Source organism: Mus pahari, chromosome 6 (assembly GCF_900095145.1).
Source record: "Mus pahari chromosome 6, PAHARI_EIJ_v1.1, whole genome shotgun sequence".
Lineage (NCBI taxonomy): Eukaryota > Metazoa > Chordata > Mammalia > Rodentia > Muridae > Mus > Mus pahari.
In genome coordinates this window covers 40,198,890-40,224,335 of record NC_034595.1, presented here as the reverse complement: position 1 = coordinate 40,224,335, position 25,446 = coordinate 40,198,890, and the positions used below count along the sequence as shown (strand labels likewise).

The following is a 25,446-nucleotide window of genomic DNA, read 5'->3' as shown; positions in this document are numbered from 1 at the left end:
GGGAAGAGGAGTTGGGAAGGTATGAGAGCCTGAGATCTACCTTCAGCACAGGCAGAGGGAGTAGAGAATACCAAACATGGAGGGAAGGAGAAGACCAGAGGAAGAGGAAGAAGTGCAATACCACACTTGTAAAGAATTAGTGTGTACACTCAAACATCAAAAGGCCAGGCACAATAGTCAATGCCTTTAATTTAGCAATCAGAAATCTGAGCTGTAGACTTGCCATGACCTCTGCTTCAATACTCTTACGGTGCCTTCAATAAGGCTTTAACAAGTGGTAGGGCTGCCCTGGACTCTCAATGATCAGGGCAGACATTACAGAAGACAGTGAACAATCCAAAAGTTTCCTCACATGGATGACAGCTGGTACTGGGAACAATTTGTTCTTGCTTCTCTGTCTACATCTTGGATTTCCAAGATGCATCATGTTCTCTGTCCTGCATTACCTTGTATAGCTCTGTACTGGCTGGTTTTGTATGTCAACTTGACACAAGCTGGAGTTATCACAGAGAAAGGAGCCTCCCTTGAAGAAATGCCTCCATGAGATCCAGTTGTAAGGCATTTTCTCAGTAAGTGTTCAAGGTGGAAGGGTGGTGGTGGGTGGTGCCACTCCTGGGTTAGTAGTCCTGGGTTCTATAAGAATGAAAGTTGAGCAAGCCAAGGGAAGCAATCCAGTAGGCAGAATCACTCCATGGTCTGTGCATCAGCTCCTGCCTCCAGGTTCCTTCCCTATTTAAGTCCAGTCCTGACTTCCTTACGTGATGAACAGCAATGTGAAAGTGTAAGCTGAATAAACCCCTTCCTCCCCAACTTGCTTCTTGGTCACAATGTTTTGTGCAGGAATAGAAACTCTAAGACAGGTTCCTTCTTATAACCTGGGAGTTCAACCCACAACATTTACAGACACAAAAAAATAGAGTTTAGCGAGTCCAGTTTTGATCTTTTTAGGAAGAAATTGCTCTAATTACTGTTTGTTATTCTAACTTTAGCCCTATGTTTACTTTGGTCTACTCTAGGACCTAGCTACTTGTTCACAACAGTTGAAAATGATGTGTATCATAGACAGGAGCTGTGTTCTTCTTCTTGCATATGCTCAGAACCATAGTATATTAAGTACTTATAATTATGAGGTAAAATGTACTCAAGATGAATTTAAAAAGGAAAAAGTCTTAGAAAAAGTAGATCTGACACACACACACACACACACACACAAACACACAAACAAAACAACAACAACAACAACAACCAAAAAAACCCACCAGAATTCCAACATGTTCTCTGTTACTTTCTGCACACCATACTTTGCCAGTGATGGTGGTACATGCCTATAATCCCAGCACCGTTCAATATGAGGAACATTATACATCAGGAAGATCTTGATGTTCAGTCCACCGTGGTTGTCACTTTACTTAGATCAGCAGTCACCTAAGAGTCACAGGTGTGAGCAAATCTGTTCAGCACTGCCTGGCATGATGAACTCAGAAGACCCTCCCCCAGCAAGAGTGACACTTTCCAGGGGCAGCCAACATGGCTGCTTACCTTGCTTCCTGGTGGTGAACACATCATCTAGCCCATTGCTCCCATTCCTTCCATTTTTTGTTAATATCAGAACCAGGTTTCTTTGACTTTCCAACAGAAAATGCTAGCTGTGCAGCCATGCCCCAGGCCTTCAGAGTCAGGCCGAGACAGCTGAAGTATCCTGTTTTGTGAACTGTGCAGATATAGGATTCTCTGCCTCTCCAGTGATTAAACAACATCCTGGCTTATGTGCCTACTGTGAAAGCTAACCTAAATTATCTCTTTTATATAATAAATATTCATTATATTGTTTCATTCCCTTCGGAAAACCCTGACCACTATACTTCCCAAGTTTAAGGATACCCTGGGCTACATAAGAAGATCCTGCCTCAAAAGAAAATACTTTTTTCAACACACACACACACACACACACACACACACACACACACACACTGGTTCTTGATCATTAAGTTTCTAGTCTCCTAGAAACTAATTGCCTAGACAGGGGAAACTAATATTAAAAGAGTATTTCTAAACACATATTCTACATTTATGTTGAAGAAGAGCACATGCTGGGAATTTTCAGTGGCTCTATACTGTTTGGCCCAGTGGTCATCATGATATGTAACTTGTTGCCTAACACTTTCTTCCAAATAGAAAGCTTCCTCCGAGGAGGAGGAGGAGGAGGCAGCTCATAAGACACTGAAAGTAAACACATGTCACTTGTCTGGGAAGAGTCACAGGGTGAATCTTAGTTGCCCAGTAATCACATGACTGTGTCAGCTGCCTACAGGCTGTACGGACATCTCTGAGGTTGCAGCTTTTATGAGGCACTGCCAGTCTTAGTGTGGGCTGTTCAGAGTCATCCCAGATTTCCAAGTAAGCCCTCACCTACTCCTGTGAGTAAGCCCAGAGAAGTTCACTGACTCACCACTTTGGATTTGGGTCACTTCGGCCTGTCACGGGCTCCCTTTCTGGGGTGAGGAGATGGATGTGTTACGTCTCTCCAGGAAAAGTCTGACACACAACATGGGTAAACACTAGAAACATAGTCAACTTAATTGAGAGGTCTTGTAAGAGTAAAATATAAAACAGATCTGGAAGGGTTTATGGATACAAATCCACAAAATATTTCAGCAATTTTTTTTTAAGTTTTTTAGTTTTTTTCAAGGCAGGGTTTCTCTGTGTAGCCCTGGCTGTCCTGGAACTCACTTTGTAGACCAGGATGGCCTCAAACCTCGAACTCAGAAATCCATGTGCCTCTGCCTCCCAAGTGCTGGGATTAAAGGCATGTGCCACCACTGCCCTGCAAGCAATTTTTTTCTTACTAAATTGTGAATATTTCAAATGTACTAGGTTATATAAAACATACTATTAAATGTTATTTTATCCTTTTTCCACCTTCTAAAATATGCAATCATAAAAATTTTGATGTGAGATGTATGTGTGGGTGTAAATCAGAAATCAGTGTTGGATATATACCTTGATCACTCTTCATCTTATTCTTCATACAGAGTTTCTGACTGAACCTGGGGCTCACCAATTTGTCTAGACTAACTGGTCAGCAAGCCCAAGGATCTTCCTTGCATCTGTTCCCAATAGCATACTGGTAACAGGTGCTCATTGCCACACTTGGAGTTTTCTGTGTGCTGGGGATATAAGCTTCTGTACTAGGGACTTTGTGAGAAGCACTTTTACACTCTCCAAAGTCCCACTGTTGAAAAACACCATTCTTAGTCTCCTTGCTTAATCTAAAAGTATTTTAAAACAGGCACACAAAGTTGAACATAGCTCAGTGTAGGTAAAGGAGCTCTCTGCCAAGCCTGATGACCTGAATTCAATTCCTGGGATCCTCATGATAGAAGGACCAGCTCTCACAAGCTATCTGACTTTCATACTCATATTTCACACACATATGCATAAACATACATACACAAGTATGTGAGTAAATAAATTGATGGAAAAAAAGCAGACACACAAATATACGTAACAGTGAATATCTCCCTTTTGAAGGACTTGGGGAATAAAGGATGATGCTAGCTCCAGACAAACAAGAAAAAATCATCAGACTCTCACTCTTAACTTGTGGCCTGCTTTGTTTTGTTTAATTCTTGGGGCGGGGGTGGGGATGGAGGTGGGGGGTGGACAGGGAGAATCGCTAGATAAGCCACCTTAAAAACATTTCCTAGTTTCTAGATTGTTAGAGTCTTCAGAGACAATGGCATTGAGCTGAATAATGTATGTCAATAGTGTGATTTCAAAAAATATCTAAGCCAAGAGGAGTGTTCTAGCACTTTAAAAAGGGGAAAGGAAAATGAAGTAGTATAACTGAATTCTTCAGATACAACAATATAAGTAGCAGACCAAAGCAAAGTCATTTTTATTGAGCTCCTTTGTGAAAATATATTTATATAGGGCTCAAACCTTACCCACCTTGAAAAATAAAGCAATATTCAGTATGCAATAAATGGTCAATTTAATTTTTAATGAGTAGATGACATGGCAAGAAAGGTTCAGTACTTATAAATGCTAAATGTCTGGGAATGTCTTCATTGGTTTTTTTGAGCATTTTCAAAGAGCAGACACAAGGATTCATTAGCTCTTAGCACATATGAACCTGCTCCAGAGGCAGCCAAGAGAGTTGCTTAGCAACAGTGCATTTTGCATCTCTCATCATCCCCAAAGATGCTGCTGCTGCAGCAGCTAGGTCAAGCCTCTCATTAGCAACCTGACAAAGAGTTTCTATCTCCCGTTCTATAAAATTATTTTTATTTCCAGGTGAAGCTCAAATATCTATGTATTATTCCAGATGACAGTATATTTCCTTTCTTCAACTCCATTTTCTTCCCTGCCCCCACTTCAACTGATATGCTTTAATGAACCCATCAAAATACCTGTAACAAAAGCAGGCACTGAGAAATCCAATAGAATTTATATCCCTATTCACACCACTCTAACTGGTCCATAGCTTTTGGGCAATAAAGTAAGAAAGCTTTAAAGGAAAGGAGGAGGGGAAGGCATTGAGATCAGATAATAAGAAATGGAGAAAATGTCAGCTACTTGACTTCAAAATTAACAAAACACAAAATTTATTCAAATTATTTGCAATGCTATCCCTAGCAACTTTATTGTTCCCATAAAAGCTAACCTGCATTGTCTAGTAAAAAGGCAGAAATTTTTAGAGTGGTGATTAAACTATGAATAAACAGACAAATAATACTGAATATTGGCCAAAGGAAAGAAGCTGCAGTCCCTACTTTAATGACTATGTTATGAACACCTCAGATCAATAACTGCTTATTCACTTCTGAAAAGTATTTCATAAAATATTTACCAATCAACACAGTTTCCAAGCAGAACTGAGACCTGAATTTACATAATCTGTCCTATATATAATCAAAGACTCTTACAAAGAAAGCAAATAGAATAAGCAGGAAGTCATTGCACTTCATCGTATCTTAAAGTATGTAACCCAGCCAGCCTGGTGTCTACGCCTGTGCTTGCATGCACCCCCTACATAAAAGAATATAGAAAGTGCATAGCATGTTACAAAAGACGGGGTGTGGCCCTAACGGACACTGACTAAAAATGGTCTAATGAGAAACATTGAAAAGTAACTATTATCACACCACATCAAATTAGGAAAGTTTGTTAGGCAATCTGAACAGAATAACGTGATTGGCCTCCTGTGCTCCCCCACTCCCACCGTTTTTTCCTATATACAAACAGCAGAGAATGAATCTTCAGGGGGGATTTCCCAGAAGGGTGTCATTTACCACTAAAATATTTCATTCCAGCAGTTGAAAGACCATAAAAGGGTGAATGTCCTCCAGAGTCTCTAATAACGGCAATAGATCTTGTGTTACTATTCACAAGTGACCTCTCAGTCAGGCGATTTAATTTTTTCCCCCGGCAGCATGGTTGGTTTCACACACAGTGTAATAACAGTTTTTGCACAACAAGACAATTCATCCGATGAGAAGGACTGCATTAAGCCTTTCATGGACAGCATGTGCCACCACAGCTTTACCTAGAGTTTGATTTAAGATAACATAACATATGCATTCGTGGTTCTCCATTTTTCTATGGTTTCAAAAATGATTCCTGGACTTTTTCAGTAACTTTGCAGACCACTGCCTGTGCCTTCTCTGACTTCAAAAAACAACCAGGAACTCACGGACTATTCAATGAGTGCTACAAAGATGCACTGAGAACCAGGCAACAGAAATGCACACAAAACTCCTTCTTTCTGCATGAGCGATATTCTAATGTCTCAAAAGGGAGAGAGTAAGAAAGGGGACATAGAGAACATACCTGACCATTGAATCCACCTTCATTCATCATGGTGTGACACCAGTGTACCACTATTGTAACAGTACATAGCTGAGATGCTTTAACCAAAGTGAATTTGGAGACCCTCATTTGTAAATTTCAACAAAGCACAAAATATAAACAGAGATCAAAGGAAAAGTGTGAAGCAGCCATCTGGTAGTTGCTGCTACAGTAAATGTGCCAGCATCATTCAAGGCCCAGAGAAGCCGAAACCTAGGAATATCCACATGCTCACTCTCATGCTGCTGAGATTGCTAAGGTTAACCCCGTATCCCCAGCAAGAGTGTAGTGACAGCTGGCAGAATTCTCCAGAGTTCCCTTAACTTTAAAACCTCTAATTGATGCTGATAGGTCTGGTCATCATCTCTCCACCACCCTGCCCCAGCCCCTCAGAAATCTCTAATATCTGCATCTGGACAGGCTCCTTTGGGAAAGAGGGTCAGCACATTGTCAGTACGGTGAAGGTGTCTGTACATCTCGCGGCCCAAAAGGGATCCTCCTACTGCTCCATGGCCAGCAGCCAAACTTGCAGGATGAATGTCTCATTAGAATTGGCACAGGGAAACTGTGTCTGCCTTATCCATTCTACAACCCTTAGGAATCGTGCTGCTATGAACAGAGCCCTGTATATTCCCTTATAGAGCTTCATCCCACTGGATTTTCAGTAACACCCACCTGAGTTGCCCACATTTTATTATAAGAAATACTAACACGTGTTTTGCGTTGACACAATCTGTGCATGGAAGCTGATGCTAACACTACAATATTTCTTCTTTTCCACCATTACAAGTGCTAGCAAGCCAGCCATCACACACACACACACACACACACACACACACACACACACACACACACTTTGTTTTTATATTTTTGCATCAAACATCAAACATATTCCTCTTCAGTGTCACTTCCTCTTGACTTCTTATGGATCGCCTGATTACAGTTGTGGCAGGCAGGTACCCAGAGACTGTCATAAAGTCCCAGCCATCACTCTCTTTAAAGTTTTGAAGGTCATCACTACTAATCACTCTGTCACTTATGTCCCTCAAAAGTGAGTGAGGTCCATTAATGTGGACTAGAAGGAGAGGTCAGAGGAGGACAGGCACAGGTTCAAGTCCCAGTCACTAAAGTTGAGACAAAGAGGCTGGGACGTGTAGGACTCACAGTCTCCCGGTAGCTCTCTCAAGAACCATCATCCTGGCCCATCCTCTCATTTCCTAGCATCTGCACTTGAGTGACTGAGGGAAGGGCTGAGATGTCTGGCAGTTGTTGGACACCTCGGTTTGTTCCTACCATACTATAGGTCCTACATGTTTTCTCTCTCCCTTATATAAACCAGGGTGTCCACCAAAACTGTTTCTTTTAAAACCTATCATACCACTTCATCTACCCCAAGTCTGATTTGCCCTGCTGGTTTAGAAAACTTCCTTCATCTTGCCCAACTGCAAGGCTTCAGGAGCTCATTTTTCTCAACAGCTATATCCACTCCAGGAACAACCTCCCTCATCCCGTGTATCCAGGTTAATTCAGAATGGCTAGATGCCTCTCTTGCCACCTCACTGTGACCTGCTACCTATCAGTGCCTTGGCATATGTTCTGCATTCTGTCTAAACATTTCCTTATTCCCCAGCTTTAGAGAAACATAAGGGCCCTCTCCTCAGTGTTGCAAAAATGCTTATTTATTGCCACAGTGGAAAGTACTGTCTTGTACGGACAGTCATTTTTAGTGACTCTATCAACACACCGAGCCTTATCATTTCTGAGTGCAAGACAATATCCTTCCATCTCAGTGTTATCAGCACCATACAGGAGAGCTGCAATAAACATATGTTGTGTGATTAAATGTGTGACCTGAAAACGCTTAATAAATAACATGGGGCCTAATAAAAACAAGACACGCACAGTACCTCAAGCTGAAGGATAACTCCATGATAATTGCACTTAGCACAGATAAAGATACACCGTTACCATTAAAGATTAAATACAGTTTGCCACTAAGTACACATAAACAGCAAAATGCCACCAACATAATTATCATTAATAATAATCCAGAGTATGAGAAATAATGAAGATAGGCAAGACTGAATTTGAAAAGTACTAAAGAAATAAAAGTCAATTGCTTTCACTATTACTGTATAAAACTAATTACCCAAGTGTTACCAACCACCAGGCCCTGTTGATGGGCCTTAATGAATACATAATTTGATGATTTTAAATTAGCACACTCTTCATATTAATATAAGTGAGCAAATTTAAACAATCTAAAACCAGTAATGTCAATACCTGCTAATGTTTTAACTCAACCTATATCAAATTACCATGAACTCTAAATTAATAAAGTTCATCTAATCTGATGCCAGTGTAATCTAACTTAACATAAATCTAACGACCATGAACTCCACAATGTTCCATCCATTTGCCTGGATAAACATGACAATTTCAGGAAATACTTCATTGGTTTGGGGAAAAATTATTTATAGCTAACAATTGCTACCTGTTAACTATCAATCAAGAAATAAAGCACAGGAACCTCCTAAGGATGCTGAGAAGCAAAACTTTAAGACATGGCTTTCCTCGAGAAATCCTTTCATAAGTACTAAATTTAAACTGTTTCTACTAAAAACTGCCTTTCAACATAATATACATTTAAGACAACTATAGGTCACTTAGAAACACTAATTTGTCCTTACTAATCTCATCAAGCTTGGCAACATGATATGCCAATGATAGCAATATGATAAATTCAAGTAAACATTTTATGTACTTATTTTCTTTGCAGAGACAGGAAGATATATAAATTGTCTTAAATGCAAAACAATTCATTCACACAAAAGAGTTAGGAATCAAGATAGCAGAATTCATGGTCGCCCAAAGTGCAGTCAATGCGCCCCAGGCCTGCCAAAGGAACCATCATCCCTCGTCCTTCTTAGCCAGTTCTCCGGATCACCTGCTTCACAACTATGCATCTCCACCCACTGCAAACATACTGACTTCAGAACACCCAAATGTTATATTAACTTTTCTGAAAAACTCACTACTATGATAAAATGCTCAAAACTGACACTGATGGGCTAGAAGCCTAGTGGGTTCAATAGACATGGGCAAAAATGAGACTTTGAGTGAAGGACCTAACACTCCCACCTACCTTTGAGAACTCTGGAGCTAAACTCCGCTATCAAATCAAGACCTGTAATCCCACTGACAGCTAAAGAACATAATACCTAACTGGGATTGTGTGCTGGGGGTTTGTCTCTCCCAGAAAGAAAATGAAATCAGAGGCACTGAGGAAGAGTGGCACTGGTGAAAGTAGAGCTGACACAGTACTCAAGAACCGCCAGAAATGCATTTATTCTGCTGTTTATTCAGTGAAGTTGTTCAAATATAATTCTGTGTCATGGACAAATATTTTCCAGTCCATATGGGATGAAAACAGGCAATATATTTCTAATTCATTTTAAAGAACTTGTATTTAGCCAACAAGAGTTATTCAGGAACCACCTATTGGCAGCAATCTTGGGTGGCCCCTCATGGGACTTACTTGTACCATTCTGGGCTCATACAACATCCTGTCTACATTGGAACACAACAGGGTCTTCTGCAAGTGCTCTTATTCACTGTGACCACATCTCCAACTGCCTTAGCATTCCACATCCCAACTAAAACATATGTTGCAAAGCTGCTCTCATGACTGTATGCTGAAGAGAGATGCCTTCATGGACCTCAAGATCCCAAACTCCCAGTGGACCACCTCACCCCTTTTCAACATGTCAACCACAAGAACATGTCATTTTCTCAAGGTTTCCCAAACATTACTTTCCAAACAAGTACAATACAAAGTAAGTTATTTGGTAAAATATTTCCCTAAATATAAGAACCTGTCAATTATGAACATTCTGAGAAACTATACATAAAATAGCTTTTGGCCATTCAGCAATAACCTCCAGTTGACATCTTGCTTTGGTTTGATGAGATTGTTTGATCTCTTCCTTTTGAGCTTTAAGCAGAGGCTCAGACTACAGGAAGAAGGTAGGCTTCCTTGTTCTGAATGTAGCACTAGTCTATTCTTCATTAAATTCCATGCCTATTCTTCTATGTCAGTAATACAAAAACACCAAGATTTATAGTATATTATTCACAATCTAGTAGGATTATTATGGGTTAGAAAAATCAGAACCAAACATTCCTTAAACGGAAGCTTTAGATAATCACTAATCTGTAGGTGTATCATCATTAATTCAACATTGTATTATAGCTGATGCAAGAACCTGATACAAAAGAGATTCTCTGGGTATAAACCCTAAGCTTCATGAACACTGCCCAAAAAACAGACTAACAGTTTAAAGCATCTTATTCTACAAATACCTTCACAGAGCATTTAAAGAAGAAATAAATATTTTGCCACACTATATTTGCTATACCTTGACCATTGTATTTTAGCCTGTGTTTGCTTTTGTCTAAATGCCTCATGCAGACAAGCTCATCCCAATTTTTCTCAAGGCCTAATTGATGTTATAGTTACCAGGAAACAGTTCGGCATTTCTTATCTCTGAAGGTCTTTAGTCAAAGTACTGTACATTCAGGCTTCTTTCGCTGGTGTGAAGAACACAGGCAGCCAGCTGACTTCAGGGGGTAGCATTTCACAGAACTCAATGACAATAGAACAGAGTGCAGAGTGGCCAGAGACTCTTTGTGCACGCCCTTTTACAGAATACATCTTCTCCCTTTCTCACAGCAGTAACTCACAGACCATTAAATCTCACACATTTCCTATTCATTTTCTGTGTTAAAACATAGCTTATGACCCTGAGTAGAACTATCAAGGATTCTGCCCTGAAAGTCAACTTTCACTATTTGATAATATATGACTTTGAAAAGATCAGAAAGGCCATGAACCTTGCCACTTAAGTGATTTCAAATGGCTCAAGCATATATACAGTTTCACAACTGGAAAAGGGTGTGGGGGCGCCTCTGAAAACATCACAGCATTGTCAAAGATTGCAACAGCTCTCATTAACAAGACCTAACAACCAAAACCTGAAAAGGAAAAAAGGACCTCAGAGACAGAAAATGCAAGTGACAATGACAACGAAAATACATAAACATGGCCTTCATCACCTTGAAACAAGCAGGTGAGAAAGTGGCTCAGGCATGGAGCTCTAGGGACTACCGATTGATAGACTACCGCTTGGTGTGATGAGTGGAAGGTTTAAGGAAGAAGCCTGTGACTTCCTCAGGTCAACTGTGTGAGTCTTCTGCCACCTGATTTTAGCCATGTGTAGAATCTAAAAAGACAACCTTATAGATTCCACCAGAGGCCTGAAGAGGGAGAGGCATAGATCTATGGGAGCTAAACTCAATGACAACAAAAACCATTCTGGAAGGCTTTGCACAGCAGGGAAAATGCAGGTAATAATACTGTGCATTTCTAAAAACTAGAATACTAAAATAAATAAAAGCCAGAATAAACACTGAAATATTACAAGAAACCCCATTAACTTGCATAGTGTTTCTTTTATATATTGGTAAATTTTTTTAATTTAAAAGCTGTTCCTCTTTATATTCAATTTAATATATCAGTAAAAATGCAATGGATACTCCTTATACACAGTATTTGAGTTATCCACCTGAAAATTAGACATCAACATCTTCAATCTACCCAAAAGCTAGTGATCTTCATAACTAATATTTTTTTGTTTAACTGACACATAGTAATTATACATATTTATGGAGTGAATCTGATGCGTGTTGATACTTCCTTCTCAATCACTGGAAATATTTGGCCTGTCTGTTCCAGATCTTATTCGTACCTTTTTGCGAACTACAGTCTTACTCTGCTGCAGAATAGCAGAACTCACTCCTCTTATAGTTAGACCCGTGATCTAATCTCCCTTTATCCTCCTTTCTCCACTAACCTCTTAACCACAGATTCCACTATATTCCAGGTATATAACCTAGCTATAAACCCTTAACCAAAAAGGAAGTTACACAAGAAGGCAAAGCATTTCCTTAAGTTTTAAAAAATATATTAACATGGGCTGGCAAAAGAATTCAGTTAGTAGAGACACCTGCCACCAAGCATAGCATCCTGGGTTTGATCTCTTAGACCCACATGGTGTAAGGAAAGAATGGGTTCCTGCATGCTATCCACTGACCTCCACATACAACAGAGGTCATAGCACATGCATGCGCGCGTGCACGCGCGCGCGTGCGCGCGCACACATACACACACACACACACACACACACACACACCTATTTCAAAACTAATATTCACTAATAGGCAGACTTTGTTTCCAAAAAAGGATATAAGCTTTTGTCAGGAGATCACCTACATATGTTTATAAGTCAGATAATTAAGCAACTGGGAAGTCTGATAAACCTTTTGTAGGATCACAAAGCCACAAGAACAGATCCTCCAGCACCCCCACTACCTAGACTATAACACTGGACACTGACACTAAAGGGAAGCTGTGGTGGCTTGAATGAGAAATGTCCCCAGTATTTGTCAGATATTTATACTTTGGTCCCCGGGTGTTAGCACTGTTTTGAGATGTGGTGCAAACTTGATCTGTTACTGGGATGGGCTTTGAGAGCTCACAGCCTTGCCTTACTTCCAGTATGTGTTCTGTGCTTGGAGCTTGCAGCTGGAGATGTAATCTCTTAGCTCCCTGCTCCTGTGCCATGCCTACTGCTTACAGTTTGTGCCTTCGGCCACTCCAAGATGGATTCTCATACCTCTGAAACTGTAAGCCAAAATAAATGCATTTCTGCCTAATTGCTTTTCTTCTGATATCTTATGACAGCCACAGAAAAGTAATCGATACAGGAACCAAAAGAAAAGGAGATATGGCAGAGGATTTAAGAGATGAGTATCACCCTTTTGGCTGGAAGAAAAAGGACCATTAGAAGAAATGGGGTAAAGGAATACCCAGGTAGATTCAAAGAAAAATTTACCTGAAGCTCTCAGAGTAATTATGAATGAAACATGCTGAAATCCAGAGTCACAGCTGGCAAGGACCCAAACACAAAATCCACAAACACAGGCAAAGTCATGCAGAGTAAGGAAAAGTCACGTTTCTGACAGTGAGAAACATGACACGATCTGGAATATGAACTGTGCTGGGAGAAGGTACTGAAGTAGGGCTGCCTCTTATGAAGGATGAGCTCAAGGTCCACAGAGCAGATAAGGGAGACTCAATAATGGGCTCACAGAGACAGAAGGCAGCCAGCATTTGCTCTGAAAATTAGCATCTTAGGGAAGTTATACTAGACATAGACTAGTATTGTTGAGTTGTCCACAATCACCTTACATACGTGGGCAACACTGGCTAAATGTTCACAACTGATTTGCTAATGTTCTGAAAAGGGTCCTCAATTGAACTTTAGAAAGTCTTCTTGTAGGCCTGATTCATATTGTCCCTTAATGGACACTGCAGCGTCTATGCTGAACATTTCCTGCTACTCACTTCCCACTTAGTGTGGCCAGATCCTAAGCAAACCTGAGGCAGAGGAGACAATGGTCAAACAAGCATTGTTTCACCCAAGTCAGGGACCCATGTGTTTCCAGTGTCATTTAGGCATCTCTTACAGAACTGTCATGAAATCATCAAAATAAGAAAAGTAGGAACTATTACTTAAAACTTATCGATACGGACGTGCTAGACAGAGTGGAATATTCCTATGACCAAAACACTCTCAGAGGCCAAGGGAAGAAGATTATGATGCTGAGGCCACTTAGAATAATGAATTAAGGCCAACCTGGGCTACATAGGAACACTCTGCCTAAAAAAAAAAAAAAAGTAGGTAGACATTATATGCAGAAATATGACATGAAGTCTTCTCTGTAAAAATAAATCCATGGGGTTAAATCTTTCAAGATTTTCAGGGAAACTCATCAGGATGTTCATTCTTGTATGTTATTGCCTACCAAAAAATGTAAGTAATACACTTTTTTGTTGTTGTTTACGGTAATGTTTTTCCCATTCCTCTATTTTATGTGTATGGATGTTTTGCCTTCACATATGTATGTGCATACAGTGCAGACCTGGTGCCAAGAAAGAAGAGAAGAAGGTATCAGATCTCTTGGCACTAAAGTTACAAATGGTTGTGAACCACTAGGTGGGTTTTGGAAATTGAACCCAGGTCCTCTATAAAAGTAAAAACTCCTCTTAACAACTGAGTCACCTTTTCAGCCCCCAGTAGTAGTGAACTTTTATTGAGCACTGCCTGACCTGAGTTTATTTATATCTTCTGTAAATTGAGTATTGGGTGAGAAAACTAAATGAATTACTAACAATTGCTGGTATTTTCTACAAGTTATTTTGTGTTGTTGCTGTTTGTTTGTTTGTTTGTTTGTTTAACATCACTGTATGTATCCAGGTAACTTTTAAGTAGTATTCCCAAGACCAAAACTCCGTCATACCACTGAGTTTCAGTTCTGCAAGACCCTACTCGCCTTAAAACTACAGGAAAAGGCATGCCTCATCATGAGGGAAGTGGAGGAAGCCCTAAGCAACAGTCCTGAGTGGATATGAGCTGTTGACCCAGGCATGGGCATGTCAAGGACCATAGCCTCACACCAGTGGGAAAGAGCAAAGCCTTCTCCCTGGGGTGAGGCGTGCAGGGATGGCAAAGCCTTCCTCTGATCTGTGTGCAGTTAGTGATAGTGCAGAAAATGTCCACCAGAGTTTTCTCCCTACACCATCACTTTCCCCAGATAGTCACACCCCAAAAAATGTTCCCTTATAGAGATTGCTCCTACCAAGATTAACTAAACATACCTCCTTGTTCAGTGGGATATAATAATCCTACCTCCTTGTTCAGTGGGGTATAATAACCCTACCTCCTTAGTCAGCTGTATATAATAATAACCCTGCCTCCTTGGTATCTGTAGGCTATAACCCCACCTCTCTGTTCAACTGTATACAATATACATGCCGAGCTTTCCAAGATGCTGAGGCTTCTCCATCTGAGATATCAGACAACCTTATCCTAGCTTTTTTCTGTGTCTTTTCTTTCGGTTTCTCCCTGGAGCCATGAAAGGTCATGATAATACAAAGTCAGATTGAGAGACTAAGAAGAAGAACACACACTGGAGAACTACCAGTAGATACTAATAATTTATAGTATTATTATGAATACTACCAGAAATAATCTCTATTGTCACCACTTACAGTAGTAAGAAGACTGTCAGCTTATACTTCAAACATAGCTCACTTCTTTCAAATGTATAAAATATTTTCCCTCATAAGATCTTACATCATAGTCATATACTGAATCAAGATGTCATGGCAGCTTACCACATTTTAGGTGGTTGAGTCCTCCTGGTAATCCCCAAAAGAAGGGGCAGAAGGCAGCCTTGAAAAGGCTATATCTCCCATGTCTACTTAGTTTCATAAGAGTTTAAAGCCTTCCTTTAGTATTAACTCTTCCATGAACTTCAGCCAACTGTCCTCCTACAGGGACAAACTCACATGAAATACAAATATAAATATGTGTCACATAGTTTTATAAACCAGAAGAATAGAAACACTTCACCCAGAGTGGATTTCAATGCAAATGAATACACTCATAGCATCTATAAAATTTGCTTTGTCAAAATATTTAGTCCTTTCCTTTTGGATGCTTAAACTGTAGCTAAAGACTATTAAAATAACATGATTGATCACATCATAATGAAAAAAGAAAGAGGAGAAAAAAACTCACTGTTTCCTATTTCTAGGGCACCTCCTCTGCCTGCTCCAAGAGGCTTCTCTGCAAGCTCTTAGGATGGCATTGTGTGTGGTTGGGCATCCATTTGAGTAACAACACTTAAGCATTTCACTCTACCATGCTTTAGTAGCATAGGATATTTTTCTGATTTGCATCAAAACTATCCAACAAATGATCAACAGACGTACAGCATCACTTAAATACATAGCACTGTTTAATGAAGTCTTAATGAGTAAGTAAATGAACCCAGGTGGCCATTCTAATGGTTGCCATTTCACAGAAAACACACACACACACACACACACACACACACACACACAAATAATGCTTATACAGAATAAAACATCAGGTGCTAAAGGCTGTCGGACATAACATGGAGGAATCTGAGCCAAGAAAAGCATCCGACTTGTAGGAACGAGAAGGAGACGATATCCCAGCACAGTGATCTCTTCTCAGAAGTTGAGTGATTCCCTAGATAAATAATGAGTTTAGCTTAACAGTTTTGTCTTCTCAGCTGACGGCCATGGCAATTAAAAGGTAATTATCCTTCCTTTAAGAAATCACATGGTATGGCTTGGATACAAGAGGTATCCTCTGAACTCATGTTACACTTTAGTCTCCATGACTCTGCGATTCAAGCTGGAACTGACCTACAAGCATCTTCACTACTGGCTAGTCTCCATGGTGCCAGAAGGCAGAGTGCCATCTGCTGGGAAAGAACTGTCTACAGCAGTCCTACTTAGCTGTAGGGCCTATGTGTCACAGGACAGATCCTCCAGATAAGTAAGACATGCCTACCAGCACTATGGTGGCAGGACTGTCGTAGGAGCAACCAAATACTTTCTGGTTGGATCTGAAGTCTGTTTGTGTCTGGTACTGTAAATGCAGTGAAAAAGCCTTTGGCTTGGATGGACACGAGTCTTCCTAACCTAAAGTACAAGCTATTGCTGCTATTTAGCTAAACAGACATGCTAAACATTCTGTTTATACCCAGATTAGCACTGCTGTCAGCTTTCACAGAAAAGCTCCTTCTGCAGTGAGCTGCAGTTAGTGAAAGACTCATAAATAGTCGACATGCTGAAAATAAGTGACTGTTAAATGCTTGGCCTCAAATCATCCCTTTAAGGCTCAGAGAACACTATGAAAGATGGGGGCTGAGAGAATATAAGAGCAGGAGACGGGATGTAATGTTGTGGAATTCTTTCTTCCAGGTAAAACTATGGCCCTCTTGAATTGTCAATGGCTGTGATTAACTGCATGAGACTGGAATTGTCAGTGTTGTGTCATAGAAGAAGAAGGGCTCATGAGGCCTTCTCCCTCCCTGAGGCAGTGTAGGCCACGCCAGTGGCTGGCAGGAGTTTGTAAAGTACGAACCTCTCCCTTAGAATCTATAGGCAGTTAATGAGAGAGTAATTTTCTTCAGTAGTATCTTAGTCAGGGTTTTCTATTTTTGCACAAACATCATGACCAAGAAGCAAGTTGGGGAGGAAAGGGTTTATTAAACTTACACTTCCATACTGCTGTTCATCACCAAGAAAGTCAGAACTAGAACTCAAGCAGGTCAGGAAGCAGGAGCTGATGCAGAGGCCATGGAGGGATGTCACTTACTGGCTTGCTTCCCCTGGCTTGCTCAGCCTGCTCTCTTATAAACCCAAGACTACCAGCCCAGAGATGGTCCCACCCACAAGGGGACCTCCCCCCTTGGTCACTAATTGAGAAAATGCCTGACAGCTGGATCTTGTGGAGGCATTTCCCCAACTGAAGCTTCTTCCTCTGTAATAACTGAAGCCTATGTCAAATTTACACAAAACTAGCCAGTACAGGTAGTAAGGTAATCATGATCCTATAAATAATTCTTCACCCTTGCTCATTCATGTAAGTAACCTTAACATTAACTAAGCTCATTGTTACACACACATGCACACACAGGTATACACATATGCATGCAGGCAATATGCATGTCACAATAAAATGCTATAATGAAACCTGTCCTGTGCATAATTAATACATTAATAAAAATGTAAAAGTAAATAATTCATCTGTTAAAAGCTTGATTGATAAAACCAATCATTGAGATGTATCTGGACCACTTCTTATTCTGACCTATTAATGGATGTACAAATTGATAGCATTATTGGAAGGTAGCAGCAAGTCTGGAGGTGGAATCTAGTTTGAGGATTTCTATGCCTGGTGGCATACCTTTATAGAGTATATCTTACCCCGGCTGTTCTGTTTCTCTCTGCTTTCTAGCTGTGATGACCTAAGCATTTTTACCTACCACACTTTTCCATGTTGTTTCTACCTAGTCACAGAACTAAATACAACAGAACCAAGCAATGATGGACTGAAATCATCGCTCCTCTCTTAGGCTCTTTTCAAGTATTTGCCAAAGTGACACTAATTCTGACTAAAATATCCTAACCTCACTCAGCACAGCTCTAGAGTCACAAATCCTGAAAGTTCACCCCACTTCCACTCTCCCTAGAATAGCAACTAAAACTGTCTCATTATGTTACCGTCATATTTGGTATATTATGGACACATGAACCAAGGATCTAAGCATCTTCTGTTCTTTGATTCCTTTTAGACTGTAAAGATGAAGTAATACGTTTCTGTAAATCTTCTACATAATTCACAATGGGAAATAAAAAAAAAAAAACTGCACCTTGAATATACTACTCAGGTCAAGATTGACCTAAATACTAGTCTAATTAAAAAATAAAATAAAAAATAAAAAATAAACTGTTAATAGCAACTTAAGATGAGTTACTCTTACTGGTAGTCAAGAAATACCCTAAAACCAAAGGAACTCACTGAGTGAATAAAAAATAACAGACAGGTGTGTGTGTGAGTGTGTGTGTGTGTGTGTGTGTGTGTGTGTGTGTGTGCATGTGTGAGTATACATTGTGTTAGAAGTATATACAGATCACGACAGACCACCATATTATTTCAAGGGATTCTTCTTTGCATAATCTCCAGATGCTGCCTGAGCTTTAACTAATCTAAGAGCGTCCTACATGGTCTAAACATGATTTAAACCCTGTCTAAGAGTGGGGGTCCGTAGAAAATATCAGAGTGGGGGTCCGTAGAAAATATCAGAGTGGGGGTCCATAGAAAATATCAGAGTGGGGGTCCGCAGAAAATATCAGAGTGGGGGTCCATAGAAAATATCAGAGTGGGGGTGTGTAGAGAATATCAGAGTGGGGGTCTGTAGAAAAATATCAGAGTGGGGGTCTGTAGAAAATATCAGAGTGGGGGTCCATAGAAAATATCAGAGTGGGGGTCCGCAGAAAATATCAGAGAACTGGACTAGAAGAGAAGTGTTACTTGATGAATACAATGGGCATGATAAGCTGAGAGAATGAGGAACTCCCCGCACGGAACCTCCCACCATCAACATGTCTCACCAACAACACCAACTAAAGTTTCTAACTAGGAACACCGGAGTTTGTATTGAGAGGTGAAATTTGTCTTCACAATGTGTGAAAGAAAAACCTAAACACGGACACATTAAACAGAATATAAAATAATGCCATGCCTGACGGGTTAGGGAAGCGTTCCTTCATGGAAAATAGTCTAGAGAGTCTAACCAGTAGGAAAATAAAAGAAGACTGTGTTAAACTTATTTCTATTTTTAGAGGAGGGAGAGAAGTCTTATTTATGTCTGACTGCTTATTACACTCAAGCTCCATGCAGACAGGAAGACAACTGTTTATCCTCACAGCCTTGTCCGCAGATCAGGACCACACAGGGGAAGGATACAATGTTTTTCTTTATTAAATGACTGGGGTTCAAACTGTAAGGAATCTATCATGAATTGATTAAGCGGAGTCACATTAGATCGATATTAGAACTAAAAGGATATGTACCATGGAACCTGTTGTAAAGTGGAACAAAACTGTACTGAATTCAGGGTTCCTTGAAAATTATAGTTTTAATTAAAGCAAAACATTTGAATTGTTAAAGGAACATCAACTCAGAGTAAGAATAAAGAAACCAAACTGGGAAGAGAGACATTTTTAAAGCCATAATTTACAACTTCATAAATAAACTAAAAACAATCTATAATAATAAATGCTAAGCTTTTCTCCCATTATTTTCTATACTCTCTGTCTTTACCTGAGAGGAGTCTGCTTGGGCTAACTGTGTGGTGACCCTCAGTATCTGCTGAAGATTCTGTCCTCCATCTTCAACAAGCAGGTGAGCCAGCAGTAAGAAAACGGGCGGGGGGATCACTGTGGTGGCAGAGAGCAAGGATTCCACTGTAGCCAGCCAGTCCCTAGCTGCAGACTCTTCTCCAATGACTTCAAGAATCCTCCAAGCTGTGAAGATTGAGCCATACATGTTGCTTACAGGAAAAGCAAGCCTGCAGGACATCTGAGAAATAGATAGACACAAGAAGGCATTTAAAAAATGAGATGAGTATGTGTCAGAAAAATATTCCTATTCCTGACATTCCTTTTATAATGCAATATCAAAATCACCCCCACACACAACAAAAAAAAATAGATACTTTGAGGTCCTGCCAAATGGCTCTCCACCCAAATGTGAGGCAATAGAATCAGACAAAGAGGAAAACAGTTGTTCCATAGAACCTAGGAACACTACCGCACCAATTTTTCTCTATTTACTATTTACCTCCTATTAAAACAGAGAGGGGAATTAGATCAATATACCAGATCCAGAGGCAACAGAGTTTGGGAAAACCTATTCCCACTTTAAAAAGCCTCAAAGTGACCAACAATGAGAAGAAAAATAGACACCCCATTTCATTTGCCCAGCTTCAGGCCCTTGTAAGTGGCAGCTCGAAGCAGATGGCAGACTTGGACACAGGACAATTCACATTTGTAACAGACAGTGTGTGGATGGGAACAGAGTTGCTTCAGCTTGAGCCTGGTAATTCATTAGTAATTGTGAATAACTTCTGCAACAAAATGTAGCCCCAGCTCTAAGTCGAACGAGACCAAGAGATGGTGCTGCATTTCCGCTAATCAGGGAAAAGGCTCCTCTCTTAAGTGTGGCAGTGCCATCAGGTTCAGGGAGTGCAAAAAACTGGGCAGTGACACTTGAGGGGAAATATCTCAGGAAGCCACAGGCATTGCAGAAGCATTTGACACTGTCTGCCAATAGAGTCATTCACATTTCACAGAAGAGGAGGGCAGAAATTAAACTCTCTTAACTTCCTATTATCATAGGATGGTTTAAGTATAAAAATAATCATTGAAAGGATAAGAAAGCCAAATGTTATAAGACCTGCTTTTTGTTAAGTTTACAATTTAGTAGATGTCAGTAATTCATACAATTCTGAAGTCATCACCAGGGTCTACTTTTATGATATTTTCATTACTCCAAGGGGAAAACGCCAATAGCCTACCCTCCTCCCTGTGCCTGGAAACTACCTACTGGCATTGTGTTTCTCTATTTTACATGGTAGAAAGCATAAAATTTTGGATATTTTATGACAGGTTTTATACAATAGACACCACTCATTTTGTGACTTCCTTTCACTTAGCATGTTTTCAAGGATTGTTCATGTCATAGCTTGTGTCTGTACATTTTATTGCCAATAGCATTGCATCGTACATATATAGCTCCTCTTGTCAATCCATTCATGATAGATGAGTGACTGAGCCATTTCCATTCTGGGAGGCAATTATAAACAACGTGATCAGCATTTCTACCAATGTTTGTAAGACAATTCAAATAAATACACAATTCTTTTGAATATATAATAAAGAATGGCTATTAGATTTGAACATTAAATAATACTCTAAAAACAAATACGGAAGTTCTAGTCATACTACTAACTAATATGAACAGATTCCCCAAGTGAAAATATCAGAGATATAAATAGTTTACATAGAATGCTATTAGTTTTTCCAAAAGAGGCTGAGGCGAAAAGGATATGTTATATTACATTTTACAGTAGTATATTATATTGTATTGTTGGCGAATACAATACAACTGGTAACTACTAAGCAAAACATTCTCTTTACAAGAGTAAGAACAGCACTAATAGGACCCACATGAATAAAAAGGACTCCAGCATATACCACTTTATACTTTCTGAACCATGTGAATGTATTACTATTTTAAAAATCTTACAAAATTTAGGCTTAAATAATAATCCAAATTTATGTATCTTGATCTTATTTTTAAAAACTGTTGATAAGAAGATAAAATTCATTCTTTAGTCTAATGAAAACCAACACTGGACTTGAGACATAAAAAACTTCAGAAAACCCAAGTCAGCCATGAAATATCATTGCAACCACTCTAAACCTCACTTTACTCATTTATACAATTTAAATAAAGACTAAATTCTTACCAAGATAGGAAGAAGATATGAAACAATCCAATAGCTAATAAACCAGCTAGTACAATGCCTAAAGTTGCAAATATAGGAAAACATTATCCCTGTCTTGGGGAAAGAAAATCCAGTGATTAAGAGTAGAAAAGAGTAATAACTGGAAATAAACATGAACCATGAATGGAGTCCAAAGCAGGAACATACTCTGACATAAGTGAGCAAGGAAGGGAAGGTAACTCCACGCTACTGAGGCATTACCTCCTTCTTGCTCTGGTTTGCTGGCTTGCTGACAGGTAGAACAGCAGTAGGGAAGCAAAATGCTAAATAATATATCACAGTAAGATCCCCTTGCCCTGTTGAGTGACAGCTGCTACTGGCAAACTGTCAAGAGAAGGGTGTCATCAAGGATTTCCCTACCCGGAGAGAAAGCTAGATGACAGGGTCAGTGCATTCTGTCTTTCGGAGAATGAAGTAGAAAGTAAAAAAGGATTGGTAATGTGTGTATTATAGCACAACAGAAAATAATAAAGAACAGGAACCACAGGGAAAATTATACTGAAACAAATCTAGAACTTAAAATGAGGATGGCATATGTAATACCACCATTGGCGCAGTGGGGTAGCAGGTTCAAGACCAAACTCTGCTCAAAACAAAACAAAACAAAACAAAGCAAGAGGTTGGGAAAAGTAGTGTGCACTTCTAATCCCAACAGAGGCAAGCAATTCAAGGTCAGCCTGGTTTTCATGGAGATGTGCAAACTAGCAAACTAGACTAGTGCAAACTAGACTAGTGAGTTCCATCGCAAAAACACATAATACAAAGGGAAAATACAAGAATTCAAAAGATTAATAAATAAAACATACATCTGAGGGGCTCAAGAGATAGCCCCACAGATGGTCCTGGCTGATCATCCAAAGGATCCAGGTCTTGAAACTGTCCATAATGCCAGTTCCAGGGGTCTGATACCCTCCTAGGGCTTCCATAGGGACAAATGTGATATATGTACATACATACAGTCAAAACACCAATACAAATAAAATTTTACATTTTAAATATGTATTACAAAGCTATTAAATGAATTTTATCAATTTTATAAAAGAATGTGGAATAACTAGTTTTAAACTTTAAAATTTAATTTTACATATTTTTAATTATAATTTATTATTGTTGTTAAATATACTACTATATATTCAATTTAGAGTTTAAATCTAATTTTAAAAGATAAGATTGTTCCTGTGCATTAAGTTTGAATTGTAAGTCAGACATCTGACAGTCTTTGTGGAGCTAAAGAAGTCTGAGACTACAGATGAATACAAATTAACAGTAATGAATAACATTTCTCTGTAACATTTATCTATAACGCTAACTACAATAGACTTTAACAAGCAAAAGGATGGTGACATGGAAATCCAGCACTCAGGAGACAGAGGCAGGGGGAATCTCTGTGAGTTTGAGGCTAGCCTGGTCTATACACACCAGAGATGCATAGGGAAACTGTCTCAAAACTCAAAAACAAAAACAAAAGATAACTTTCTTTCCACCCTGTGTTCCCATGAGCAATGGACATGAGAGCTGAGAAGTGTGGGAATATTTGGTTGTTGAATAACTCATGTCATCCTCAATATAAGATCAAGCTCCAGCTACATAAGTAGCAGAGGATGGCCTAGTCGGGCATCAACGGGAGGAGAGGCCCTTGGACCTATGAAGGCTCTAAACTCCAGTGTGGGGGAATGCCAGGGCCAGGATGCAGGAGTGGGTGGATTGATGGGAAGCAGGCGAAGGGGGGAAGGGATAGGGTATTTTTGGAGGGGAAATTAGGAAAGGGGATAACATTTGAAATGTAAATAAAGAAAATAACTAATTAAAAAAAAAAAGATCAGGACCATCCTTAATTTTCAACCAAAAGCTCTTAAGAAACCAGGTCATTTCAACTTACTTCTAATTCACTATAGTCTTTTCTATGAGCCCATCCTAACACTACTATCATTTCCTCCTAAATTCCACAAAGATAAACTAATGGAGGGAGGGAAGGAGGGAGGGAAGGGTAGATGGAAGTTATACATTATAGGATCAAGCGTTACAGAAGTAATATCTGAAACTAAAATCTATCCTTCACAGTCCATGTGACTGACTGGAACACACCCTTGGCATTTCTAGCCTCAGACTCCTGACTTGGACATGAGTGTTTTAAGAACATCCTTGGAACGAGAACACAGGTCAATGGTTGACCTACTTAGCATGTGAGAGGTAGGAGTTTCATCCAAAGCAATACAGAGGAGAGAGAAGAAAGAAAGGGAGGGGAGGGGATGGAGGAGGCTTGCAGATAAATACCTCCTCGTGATCTCTAGGATAACTAAAATCAGAAGACAAACAGAGCCAGGCGTGGTGGCACACGCCTTTAATCTCAGCACTCAGGAGGCAGAGGCAGGCGGATTTCTGAGTTCGAGGCCAGCCTGGTCTACAAAGTGAGTTCCAGGACAGCCAGGGCTATACAGAGAAACCCTGTCTCAAAAAAAAACCAAAAAAAAACAAAAAACAAAAAAAACAACAACAACAACAACAACAACAACAACAACAAAAAGACAAACAGTAACAGCAGTTAGCAAAGATGAAGAGAAACTGGACTCCTTGCAAACTGTGATGGGAATTCTTCAGCTATACAGCATTAGAATAAGACCGCTCAATTCTACAAATCTACCTGGGAGAAATAAAAGCACATACCAGATTTAAAAAAAAAAAAACTCGCATGTCAATGTTCATCACAACATATTCACAGAAACAGAACATGAAAATAGCCCAAAGTTCACCCCTAGAGGAAGAGAAACAAAGCATTGTTCAGACATGCTACTAAGTATGATAAAAACTGAAGCATGCCTTTAATCATAACACTTGGGAGGCAAAGCAAAGGCAGGACTCTGGGTGCTTAAAGCCAGTTTGGTCTACAGAGTGAGTTCCAGGATAGCCTGGGCTACACTCTGTCGGGGCGTGGGGGGGAGTACAAAGGGCTACTCTTCCTGGGATCTCATCTCTGCTAAAGTTCCAAAGTAGACACCATAGACAATTCCCCCTAGAGAGCAGATTAGTGGTTGCCTAGGCCACCACTTAGGAGGAAGGGCCAGGTTATGTGAGAGGTAGCTTTTGAGATAATACTAACAAATGTTCTAAGACTTGTTGTGGTAACTTTGAACAAACTGGAAGACCCTGAATTGTACATCTGACCTGTATACAATACATATGTGAACTGCATTCCAATATACTATTAAAAGTTAGGCAGAGGCACTCATACACATAAAATAAATCTAAAGGGGAGGGGGTTCCCAAAGCACAACTTTGGCAAGGTATTCCCTTCTCTGTGCCTAAGTTAGCTTTTAGATAAACTATGTCATGGGGTGTGGTGTGACAATACAATTAATAGAGAATATGAAATGGAGTCTACAACCCTATGACAGCAAGATGCTCTGCTACTCATTTTACCTTACCCAGAGAGATCAGCCACTAGTCAAAAGAAAGGAAGGGAAAGGGAAAGGGAAAGGGAAAGGGAAAGGGAAAGGGAAAGGGAAAGGGAAAGGGAAAGGG

At 39.8% G+C, this 25,446-nt stretch overlaps 1 protein-coding gene across 3 annotated transcripts in view; it reads right to left on the bottom strand.

Moving 5' to 3' along the window:
- Focad (focadhesin) overlaps positions 1 to 25,446 on the bottom strand; it is a 324,827-nt gene that overhangs the window by 174,565 nt on the left and 124,816 nt on the right. For all 3 annotated transcript variants that reach the window (XM_029539699.1, XM_029539698.1, XM_021199728.2), the window contains one exon: positions 19,680 to 19,937. In XM_029539699.1, the coding sequence (XP_029395559.1) occupies positions 19,680 to 19,937 (258 nt within the window). The remainder of the gene's footprint in view (positions 1 to 19,679; positions 19,938 to 25,446) is intronic.